Source organism: Chiroxiphia lanceolata, chromosome 2 (assembly GCF_009829145.1).
Source record: "Chiroxiphia lanceolata isolate bChiLan1 chromosome 2, bChiLan1.pri, whole genome shotgun sequence".
Lineage (NCBI taxonomy): Eukaryota > Metazoa > Chordata > Aves > Passeriformes > Pipridae > Chiroxiphia > Chiroxiphia lanceolata.
The window spans coordinates 70,555,819-70,568,333 of record NC_045638.1 but is presented as its reverse complement, the minus strand read 5'-3'; the positions used below and the strand labels follow the sequence as shown (position 1 = coordinate 70,568,333).

Below are 12,515 nucleotides of genomic sequence, written 5' to 3'. Positions count from 1 at the left end.
TATTTCTCAAAAATGGGTGACCAGACTTGGGTTTTATGCACTCTGTTTTAATGATTTTCCATGCAGACGATCCTGTTTCTCCATATACAAGCTGGTTATTGAATATTGTGGAAACCAAACAGCCACATCCCCTGCCTATGCCTTACAATGGAGGATGTTGGGCACCACTTGTGGACTACCTCCCAGAAACCATCACACCCCGGGGCCCCCTTCATAGGTGAGCAGTTTCTCATTCTGACATTTCAGACAGTGTGATGCTTCCTCTTACTAGTTGACCAACACCAATTCAACTGTCCCACCACTCAGAACGTCTGAAAATCGTACATTCAATTTCTGCTGATTTCCAGTGCAAAAACTAACTTGCAATGAAAGCTTTCAACTCTACCAGAAAGCCTATTTACAATGTAGGACATTGCTGAAGGACATATTTACAATGTAGGACATAGACTGAAGAAATAACTAAGACAGAAAGGAAAATTTCTCTCTCCAAAGCCTTTGTGCCTGTTATTCATAGGGCTTTGATCTTTTATTCTAACTAGGCTATGCATATTCTGAAATTCCATTTTTACATAATTTGCATTGACAATAATAGGGTTTTTTCAGTAATTGGTGCTAATCTGCTTGATACCATAACTAAGGTGCTTCAGCATTAATCATGTTGGAAAGAAATGCAATAAATTTGAAAATTTAGAGATTGTTTATTTCTTCAGAAATAGGCATCACTGTACTGCTTTCCCATTTCCAAGACATTTGAAACTGATAATGTGATTTAATTTCTAGGTGCAATATTGCTGTCATCTTCATGACTGAGATGGTAGTGGATCACAGTGTGAGAGAAGATTGGGCTCTTCACCTCCCTTTGTTGCTACATGCTCTCTTTTTAGGTAAAACCAACAGAACAAGAAACAAAGTATAAATGTACTCCCATCCTTTTACTTTAGTTTTGCTGAAGCTGTAGAGCTCTGTTTCTTACATGTTTTGATTATGACCTCTCCCTCCACTTAAAAAAAAGCCCAGGGGAATTATGGTATGTGAATTAGTCTCAAAACTTTGAAGCTTTTGAATATTTTGGCCAATTTCACCCAAATTTGAGAGATGTGTAGAAATTGGAAGATGATTGACTTCCTAAAATATCTCTATAAAGACATAGCAGGTGAAACTCAAGCCCTTGTACAGTTTGGTTTGTGATAGCAGTCTACACATGCCTTAGGCCTCGACTACACACATTGGTGCTGTCTCTTGCCTTTGCAAAAATACTCTGTAAGGGATCCAGGATTACTGTACTGCAGAGGTAGTGGAGTAGGACACAGACCACCGGAAAGCAAGCTTTATTAATTGCATTGCTAATGGAATACTTTATCGTCAGTGTCCTCCCTTATGTACCTGAGCACAGAGGCACTGCTTTTTCCCCACTGCTGTGTCTGTTCCTGACTGTAGCACAGTTCAATTGGAAGGTGTTAGCTTTCCTGTCCTCCTGTTTAACATTACGAAAAGTGAGTGGTCTAATTTTTTAGCACACGAGCATTTAGCATTATAAAGCTATTCCTTAACTTTCATGGTTGATAAATAATAGTGTTCACAAAAACCCACAGGCAGATAGTTGTGAAATAAATTTATTATAGCTGAGATCGCAGTTCACTTCTCATTCAGACAGCATAGTTACCACTAAGTCTATTCATGGTCAGTCTGGAAAGAGTCTGCTGTTCAGCAGACAAAAAGAGATTAAACTGGGAGGTTACAGCACAGTGGTAGAAAACAGTGTAAGTTGAAGATAATTCATTCTCCTTTTATGCTACTCTGTCACCAGCTGTTCTGTTTTAATTTTTTTATGAAATAGGATTTTTTATATCAGTGTATTTATTTCACAAACTTCTGATTAAAGGCAGGACTAATAACCAGGACTGTGTTGGATGGGACTTCCAGAGTCAGTTTCAATAGGATATTTCACATATATTCTTCACTTAAAATTTAAATTTATTTTGTGGCTGCCCATAACAATTTTTTCCTTCTTTTTTATATGTCTGTGAATTTTCCAAGTGTAAGAGGGAGCTGAAAGAGAACTGGATCAAGTTTATGGATCAAATCAATAACCATTAACTGATCAAACATCTTTCATGTGATTTGTAACAAGTGTGAGAAAACTGGTGCTTACAGTTAGAAATTCTCACAAGAATACAGGAATAACAAGACAGAAGTGGTATGCAGCAGCATGACCACTTTAGTCAAGGCAGCTTTAAGGAGCCATCAGGGAGCCATGCAAACAAACATATGCAAAAATAGTTAAGACACTAGTAATTCATTATAAAAATGTCTTTAGTTATTTGTTTTTGCAATAAGGTTTCAGCATTACATTTTTTTAATAAGAAACAAATAGAAATTTATAAATACCATTTGAAACAATCTCTTCATTAAGAACTCTCAATTCTAAAATGTGAAATTAAAGCTAAATGTAGCTGGTAACTAAGTGTAACTGGTTTAGTGGTAACTAGAGTGAGATCACAGCTTTAAGGCTTTAAAGTAAATTTTTCTAGAGCTGTTATACCTCCTGTGGAAAATTTTTCTATGTTTTGTAGTAGAGTTCTTGTGATGTTTTAAGGATGTTATGGTATATGTTAGCCAAAGGTATGACTGTGATTGAAAAACAAGTATTTCTGTCCTGTTGGTATGTCAGTAGACAGACAGATACATCTGACTAAAAAGGAAACTGTAAACTAGTATGGTGGCTAGCTGGAGAGCCAATATCCTTTCATTTATTGGAACGAGAAAATACTTAAATGAAAGAATTTTGCAATTTATGTGTGTTTAATAGCCTAACAGATGCTGTGTAGTACTGATAGTGAAGTAGAGAGGCATACTGCTAGTGTGAACCTGCCTATGTCAGAAGGGCATGAAAATCACTGCTGTTTAAAATCTCTTTTGCAACCAATGTGGAATGAGTTGAGCAGCTAGACTTTTTCCCCATGGAAATGTTTCCACGTCACAGAAGTTTACCCTCTCAGGAGCACTTCCAAAGTAAAGAAGGGCCCAGCGCTGGACAAGCACAAAGACTGAACTGTCCTTCTCCTTTTATAGTTAGAAGATCTGTGCCAAGACTTTCATACAGCCCTGGGGTTTCATAGGATTTCAGTCACAAGTGTTGCCAATATAGAATTTATCTTCAACTAGAAGAACTTTTTACATCCTTTCTGATGTATTTTAGGGTAGGATGAGTTCATTGTCTCCTGGTAGGTGGAAGGAAATGGAGAAAGGAGAATAGGAGCAGAAACCTGAAGAAGCTGAAAAAGAGGGTGGGCAGAATGCCTACTTTTTTTTTTTTTAAGAGGCTATGGGCAGATGGGTAAGAGACCAAGGATCACAGGACCTCCAAAGAACTGCCCTTAGGAGCCAAAGGCACACTGTTCAGACTGTGGCAGTATGAGCAGCTATTTTTGCAGGCCGGACAAGAACCAGCATGACTGGAGTATATTAGAAAACACCTGTCTTGAAAAATCTGTTGGCTGCTGCCATTTAGAGTAATGAAGGAGCTGCTTTTTAAAGAGGAATATATCCTGAGAAGAGAGGAGCTGAAGAAGTTAAAAAAATAACTTTTTCAGCACTTAAACTACTCCTAAACAGAAAAAAGTACTTTTAAATATCTTGGAAGGTACTGAAAGAGAATCAAAAAGAGATTACTACAACGGAATGCAGTTTATTTTACAAACATCATTTTACAAACATACATGTTTCCCTCATATTTGTAATTTGTGAATTATTCAGGCTGTTTTAAAATCTTACAAACAGCAGTAGTGTAACCCAGATCAGTCTTTCAGTGCTAACCTTCGGTTTCAGTTCTGCACCCTCTGCTAGGGGCTAATATCTCATGCTACTCACTGGTAGCTGAAATTCATTTTCAAGTGATTTGTCTGTCAGTCCCTTTCTTAATAAATCAGTATCTACCTCTTACGGTTTGCACTCATTCTAAACCTGATGTCTGTGCAAGAAAGCCACATACTGTAGTACACAATGTAATTACAACCACCATCATGAATTCCTTACCTTTAGAATTTTGCCAGACCTGTCAAATTAACACTGCACTGAGACAGAATGTATAAAGTTGTATTGCCACTCATTGTTTGTACCTCTTGTATGGGACCTCAGTCTGGAAACTGATTATACACAAGTAACAACAACAGTAACTGTGTCTGGAAATACTACATCTTTTGTTTGTTTGTACTGTTGTCATGGACTTGCCTTGTAATTTTCACTATTTCTGGAATGTGAACTTATTATTACTTCATATTCAGAGGTTGCTGTAACCTTTTCATTTAGGCCTTGACCATTACCGCCCGGAGGTCTTTGAACACAGTAAAAAGTTACTGCTTCACCTTTTGATTGCATTATCTTGCAATAACAACTATCAAGCCATTGCATCAGTGCTGCTTCAGACCAGAGAGATGAATGAGACCAAGACTCTGACAGTACAACCAGCATACTTACCTGAATATCTTTACACAGGTAACAAAGCAAGAAAAATAAGAGAACATTGCATTATACTGTCAGGTTTTTGAAAGTAGGATTACTTTTCTAAAATACAACAGTTTTGATGAATCGAAGTAGTAAAGTGGAAAATACGAACAGTAATATTAACTCCATGTGAATGCTATTTATTATTAGATAACTTTTCATGATAGCAGAAAATTTATCTAATGTAAGGCATAATATATAATGTGGTATTTTAAAATTAATAGGCCTAATAACTTCTTGACTCCCCCCTCAGGGAGCCAAGGCTACTTTAAATGAGGGCAATCATTCCTCAACCTTCTAAAGAAATTAGTAAATCATTCCAACACAGAAGGAGACAGGGATATGCAGCTCAGATTTTCCATTGTTAAATTTCACATGATACACACCCTCCTTCATATCACAGATACACTTCATTTCTGTCCTGAAATCTGTTTCTAGATTAGGAGGCTTACTTCAAACCTCTGCTGAGATCAGTGTTCTGTTAACTTTTACCAATTTACCTGTTTTTAAGGGGTTGGTTGGGAACAGTTTGTAGAAAGCTGCTAGCTAGATTTGCTGTTGTCATAATAATACCAAAAGCAAGTGTACTATTGAAATTTGAAGGATCATAGAGCCAATATAGAGTTATGGATGTAGGATTACTTGTCTGGGAGAGAGTGAGGAACTTCACCATACATTGAAAAATGAAAAGGAAATATTATCAAATAAGTGACATTTCCAAGGTTCTTTAGGAATATAAGTAATAAGTAATTTGGCTTTATAAAGAATATTATGTGATAACTTTTTTTTTTTCTGAGACACAACAAAGTTATTTTAAAGTGATGCGTAGACAGGTACTTCAGATTAATGAATGTTTTGCCAAAGAGGTTTCATTCTGAATAACGTCTATGCAGAATTACCTCACGTGAATTTCCTGTCTCAAGTTAGGTAGATTTCTTTTCCGATGCATGTCTGTGAATTATTAAATACAGAATAAAATTCTTACATTAAAATTATATTACTGCTTTTATGCCAAAATGAAAAACTGTTTTCATTCCTGTGTCTGAAAAAACATAATTGGTACCCTGAGTATGGGCGTCTTAAGTCCAAGAAGGTGTCAAAACTTGGTATTTGGACTGTCTCTTGAGCAACTAATATAAAGAGTGAGAGTGTGGGTGAGTAGCAATAGCAAAGAGTCCTAATTGAAAATACTTCAGCTCAGGTTTGTCAGGCAAATGTCAGGCAACTAAATTAAGAGTGTCATGATCTGCAATGGGTTTTGTCCTGCTCTCATTCTTCTCACAAGGCCTTTTTTTTCTGTTGTAGATACAGCCTAAGATGACTAGCAGTCTAACCTTGGTTTCTAATTTCAGCTCTGAAACTGTGTCAAGGTTTTGATCTAGCAGAACACTTACTCAGATGTTTAATCCTAATGTGGAAAAAATTTGGTATGAGTAGTCCAGTGGTTACAGTTACTAAAGGTGTTGAACAGAAGCCTTAAACATTTGTGTCTTGGTTTCCATTACATTTGTAAAATTAGGGCAACATAATTGTCCTAATAATTCCACCTTGCAGAGTTTTTTTCTTCATCAGACTAGTCCAGAAAATTGAGCTGAACTTTATGTGCACTTTGCCAACTTCTAAATTCACTTTAAAAAAAGTAACACTTCTGAATGTAAAAAACTTAAATATTTTTCATTTTATATTGAGTTCTACACATTTAAAAACACAGTACCGTTTTCACTCCTATCAGCGTTTGAAGGTTGTTGTATTCCGCAGGTTTTCCCCATTTCCCAGTAGAATGTTTCTGTTGCTGACTCTGAAAAGAGTTGCTTGGCAGACACTTTCATCTGTAACACTGGCCCAACAGTGCATTCCATCTTTATCTCCTCCCTATTGGCTGGCAGGTGGCTTTGACTTTCTGCGGGAATACCAGTCATCTCCGGTGCCAGACTCCGGCTTGAGCTCCAGCTCCACCTCTTCCAGTATCAGTCTGGGAGGCAGTAGTGGAAATCTGCCACAGATTACACAAGAAGTTGAGGACATGGACGCTGCTGCTGAATCAGATGAGAAAGCAAACAAATTAATTGAGTTCCTGACAACCAGGTAATGGAGATAAGCAGAGGATATGTTTGTACTTGAAATGCACACTTTCATGTAACAACTTAAAAGACTCAAAGGAAAATTACTGAGCTTATATAGTAATTACAGACTCCCATTCCTCTGTTATTGATACTAATTTTAGTAGATAGGTACTTAAAAACACTTCAGTGTCAGGAAAAGCAGAAAAAAATCTTGTCCGACAGAAATAAAGTGTTTAATTGACTGATATGATTATGTTCAGCAATGAACTAATGGAAGAAGACAGTTTTATTATTATAAAAGAAGATAGAAAATGTACAGGGCATAGTGACAGGCCATAGTGAGACTAGTATTAACTACCAACTACAGCCAGCAAATTCTAGGCACAATGTTAAATTAAAGAACAGGGATTTGTTTATCCTGCTCTCTAAATGGTATAGCTTATATTTAAGAGAGAGATTTTGTAAAATACAGCGTAGGAGTATTTATTTACTTGTATTTAAAATTCTATTCAGTTGCGTGTTTTCCAGGTCATGACCCTGTAATATCTAAGTGCCTTTACAGATTATATATTTTAACCGATTACATTTATTTCAGATAACTCAAAGAAATCTTGCACTTTGTTATGTATTTCTTTAAGGGCATTTGGTCCACTTTGGTGCCATGAAGATATCACTCCCAAAAATCAGAACACCAAGAGTGCTGAACAGCTCACTAATTTTCTGCGCCATGTTGTATCTGTATTTAAAGATTCCAAGTCAGGTAGTAAATCTTTTTGCTTTCCCTCACAGTCACACTTAATATTTATCCTGTGACTTAATAGGTCTGCTTATGCAGAAGCACAACATATATGTCTTAACAAGGATGCATAACATATGAAAGAATTGCTTTAAAAAAAGTCATTTTAGATTAAACTGTGGCTAAATGTTAAATTGAGTACTTCTTCAAGGCTGTTGGTAGAAAGCCTTTTGATTAATTCTGCAAGATAAAATCTCCTCTATGTATTTACCTGTTGGTAAATACATCACAGCTACTCAGCAAAGGTACTTCAGTAAAGTTCTTCAGGCAATAAAAGTTTAGTTTTCACTTATTATGTTTTTAGAACTTAGGAAATGCACCGATTGTATTTTGAAAACCAACACAGTTGCTAATTAAATATCTTCAAAGATCAAAGCAGAATGCAGCATCAGTATTTATATTAAAGATCTTATCCAAAGCCTTCTGAAGCTAATAGAAAGACTCCTAATTTAACTTGGCTTTCGGTTTGGGAGTCTTCAGAAGTTACTCTGTTTCTACCAGCAAGATTAGTGGTTGGCTTGAAACTTTGTCCAGGAACTGTAAAAAAAAATAAATCAGATTACTAATTTTAGACTCAGAATTTTGGTTTGCAGTTCATTTTCTTGCATTCTGTGTGAAATAAATGTAAGCAGTGAGAAATTCTCCAAAACACAGACATTTCTGCACCTCCATTTCTCACAGGGTTTGCGGGATATGCTAACATGCATATCTTCCTCACAGAGTAGGTTCAGCTGTTTATGACCCACAAGAAAGTCTGTCATAAAAAAAAAATTGACATCCTATTCTTTTGCTTAGGTTTTCATTTGGAGCAGCATTTGAGTGAAGTTGCTTTACAAACAGCTCTTTCAAGCTCTTCCAGACATTATGCAGGTCGCTCTTTCCAGATATTCAGGGCCCTAAAGCAGCCCCTTTCTGCACATGCTTTGTCTGACCTCCTGTCAAGATTGGTGGAAGTTATTGGAGAGCATGGAGATGAGATTCAGGTATGCATATGTACATAATGCTTCTTAGTACTGTTGATTCAATGTATACTTAATTTAAAATTAGCATTTTTGCAAGGGTGTTCTGGAGTCAAATGATGAAGAGTATAACGTGGCCTTAGAAAAGGTTACCTCTGAGTTTACTGAATTCACATGTGCATTATCTAAACCTTCGTCAGGCTGTTACAATCTTACATACCTCTAAAGAGAACAGCTAGAAAATATCTAGTATTTGTCACTCAAAATGAAAGCTTCATGATGACCATTTTTCCCTTTCAACACTATTAATTTGAGTTTAAGGAATCCATCATCTACCTGCTGATGTCATCTGATGAGATGAAGTAGACACCATCTCACTCCTTAAATGTTAACATCTTTTGAAATAAAGAAATCCACCCCATCTGTAATAATACAAAGCCTGCACTGACTTAGTTTGATACAGACCTTTCACGTTTCACTGAACTGTGATGTTCATTCAGTTTAGCTAAACAGACTGAAATTTTACCATCAGAGACTGTTTATTGCAAGATTCAAGACTTAATAAAGAAAAATACTAGCTCTTAGTAAGAAATAGACTGACATCACCTCCATATTTTACTTAGATAATGAAACTGCCACAAGATGACAGTAATATTCTGTCACAATTGCTTGTGTAGAGTGTAAATCACTAACCTGCAAGTCAGAGGTTTGGTGGGCCATTACCAATACCCTGATGAAATATGTGCTCTTCTTGCATACCTTCATAGATCATTTAGAGGCAGAAAATAGAACACATTTGTAGTGACATTTTAATGTTCAGGGCAGTGGCTTTGATGTGAATGTTGTTCTTTTTCAAGAGAAATTATGGGTTTTCAGTAGGTGCCTATTCCTTTTATGAACTGAAGATTTTTAAATGTTACTTTTTTGAATGTCTTTGTTGTAATGGTTAACCTCATGCATTGATAGGGGTATGTAATGGAGGCACTACTTACTTTGGAAGCTGCAGTGGATAATCTGTCTGACTGTTTGAAGAACAGTGATCTTTTGACAGTGTTATCACGGTAAGAAGCTGTTCTAACTAATTTTTTTTCAATGTCTCATGATATTAAGTGTGCAGTTATGCAGCCTAACAGGAAAAAATAATTTTGATAAGACTGAGCTCATTTGTAACCTACAGAGAGCTAGATATGAGCACATTCAGCCAAATTTTGCCATAGTTGAAATAATGTTGATACAACTAATGGAACTTTACAATGTATTATAAATTCTGCCTTGCTGCCACTTGGCTTTAACATCCTTTAAAAATATTGTATTTTTGCACCTTTGTATCATATACCTGAAAACATATGTGGAAAGGAACATGGTTTTCATAATACTGGTTTCGTATAATCTGTCATTGTCAGATGAAATCTTCCCCAACAAGTAAATGATCATGGTTTCTTCTCCGCAATAAAACTAGGGAGAATTTTGTCCCATGTATACATGGATTTTGCCGATGTGTAGACCGTCTTTCTGAAACCCGTGGCCTGAAAGTAGACCTTTGCATATGGAAGAAAATTGCAGGCTCCTTCTGTAATATGGCTGTTGACAGTAGTGAGGGTAATTAATAGTAACAACAAAATAGGTAACTTTTTTTAAAAATGTCCGTAAGTTACCATGCTTTACATGCAGCACAAAAATACAAGGGCTGTCTTTTCTGAAGGTGGTAGGCGGGGTGCTGTGTAATGCCAGAGCACAAGTAGTGCCTCGTGACAGAGTAAAGAGGGGGAAATATGCTTCTACTTTCTAAACTAAGAGCTATTTATCTTTCTTTAGTGCGCATTTCAGGAAAGAATAAGATGGAACAGAGAATAGAAAACACTCCAGTAAGCAGTGGGATGCAATATACTTTACCCTGACACTTGATTCCATAATTAGATTCTCTTCAATTACTATAGACAGCAGGGGCTCATAGTATATGAAATAGGAACGGGATCAAAGAGTCAGGAATTAGCTGTTCCCAGAGAACAAACTTCCCTTGCATGTATCAACACAGCATCTTCATCTGTACAGATCATTGATAGGTATTGTCTGGATCATCACATGGTAATCCATGAGGAGGCATTAGTCATTGAAATTGAAACACCTACACTTTCTGTGAACCACCTTGAAGAGATCTCAGGATACAGGCAGGAGAGGATGCAATGACAACAAGGTTTCTGAAGGACCTGTACTGGCAGGCAGTCACATGACAGGTTTCTTGAGGATAATCTGGTGTATTTGTTAAGATATGCTGGTTTTTCTGTCCACAGTTCTCACATTAACCGGTAAGTAATTGTGCAAGACGTGCCAAGTTCAGGGCTTGCTTCACTGATGAGGGCATTTTAAAGACCAAAGCTTTTTTCAGTTCTGCCACTGTCCCATTGTATGGGCATTTCTGCAAGTCACTTCACAGCTCTATATTTCTTATCCCCATGTTGTTCTTGCCTGTAGGCTATTCTGCTCTGGTTTGGTGCAGTGCCATGGGAACCTTATTTCTGTCATATCTGTGGGCACTTCTGAAAAAAAAGGCAGGCTGCAGTAAACAGTGTGGTGTTTTACTTTTCCTGTTTAGATATTTATTTACAGTTTGATAAATACTTAGCTTGCATCCAATATGAGCAAGCTGTGCATTCAGACATTGTAATGTATGTTATATATCTTGGTTTCAGTTCATCTTCACCAGATTTAACATCAAACACCAAACTGACTGCAAATCGGAAGAGCACAGGACAGCTGAATGTGAATCCTGCAAGTGGCAACACAGCCACTGCTGAACGAAGCAGACACCAGAGGAGCTTCTCTGTACCCAAAAAATTTGGAGATGTGGACAAGTCCTCAGACCCACCACGCAGTGCCACACTAGACAGAATTCAGGCGTGCACACAACAAGGCCTGTCCTCTAAAACAAGAAGTTCATCCTCTCTAAAGGACAGTCTTACTGATCCATCCCATATTAACAATCCAACCAACCTCCTGGCCACCATCTTCTGGGTTGCTGTGGCTTTGATGGAGTCGGATTTTGAGTTTGAGTACCTAATGGCATTGCGGTTACTGAATAAACTTCTGGCTCATTTGCCACTAGATAAAGCTGAAAACCGGGAGAAGTTAGAGAAGTTGCAGGGGCAGCTGAAGTGGGCAGACTTCTCAGGACTTCAGCAGCTACTCTTGAAAGGATTCACCTCCCTTACTACCACTGATCTCACGCTACAGCTCTTTAGCTTGCTGACTCCAGTATCTCGAATATCCATGGTGGATTCCTCTCAAGCTATAGGTAAAACCAGCATGCTTTCCTCTCTTTCAGTTTATGTTGCATTGACATTTGGTGAGAGATCTCATTTGGCTGTCTGAACAAAACCAAAAATGGCATTTTTCTTTCTCTTTTAATATAGCATAATATACTTTTGCTTTGAGCTGGGTGGGCTTTTTTTGAAATTTTGTAACCATAATAACATGTTTCTAAAAAGTGACTGTATTGCACAATAAGGTTTTGGAGGAGAGCAATCATGTATTATTTAACATTTCATTTCTAGGGCTTAGCAGTATATAAAGTTTCTGAGTGCTGACAAAGTAAACACATGTAAGGAGATACTGTCCAATTTTCTATAGCCTATTTTGCTCACTTTTTCTGTTGAATTATTTTCAGACTGTGTCAATTTACTTGATTTTAAATTAGCACTTCATGGAATTTTCCCTAGAAATACCAATATCTAAAACTGTTGTACACTGTCTAGATAAACTACAATAGCACAATAGTGAGTGAGGAGAGAGGCATGGGTTATAAAGTTAACATTTTGAAATTCCCAGTTATTTAGCTGAGGTTGTGACCACTTCCTAAATATATGTCTTGAAGAGAGTTTCTGCATTTTTCCAAATTTTTACTCCTGTCTTTCAGTCAGAAACACAGATATTAAGACAACTGTCCACGTTTAACAACTAAGTCATAACAAGCTTAGACACAGAATAAAGGGATGAATACCATGAACAGCCTGCCCACCTCTAAGCACCTGTGTGGTGCCTGTGTTCCAGACTTTGTTGGGCAATTCACACACAGGCTGTGACAGTACCATCTGGTGGTATCTTTTCTTTTCCCTGAGTACAGAGGCAGACTAGGGAAACTGTGGTCCTAATTTAGGCAACTCGTTTAATTGTGTAGAACAAGAGGGAATGAATAGT

General features: G+C 37.1%; 1 protein-coding gene across 7 annotated transcripts in view; it reads left to right on the top strand.

The window, feature by feature from the left end:
• FRY (FRY microtubule binding protein) overlaps positions 1-12,515 on the top strand; it is a 236,195-nt gene that overhangs the window by 183,717 nt on the left and 39,963 nt on the right. For all 7 annotated transcript variants that reach the window (XM_032678002.1, XM_032678001.1, XM_032677997.1 and 4 more), the window contains 8 exons: positions 67-217; positions 781-884; positions 4,309-4,494; positions 6,390-6,588; positions 7,205-7,326; positions 8,158-8,345; positions 9,288-9,382; positions 11,012-11,613. In XM_032678002.1, the coding sequence (XP_032533893.1) occupies positions 67-217; positions 781-884; positions 4,309-4,494; positions 6,390-6,588; positions 7,205-7,326; positions 8,158-8,345; positions 9,288-9,382; positions 11,012-11,613 (1,647 nt within the window). The remainder of the gene's footprint in view (positions 1-66; positions 218-780; positions 885-4,308; positions 4,495-6,389; positions 6,589-7,204; positions 7,327-8,157; positions 8,346-9,287; positions 9,383-11,011; positions 11,614-12,515) is intronic.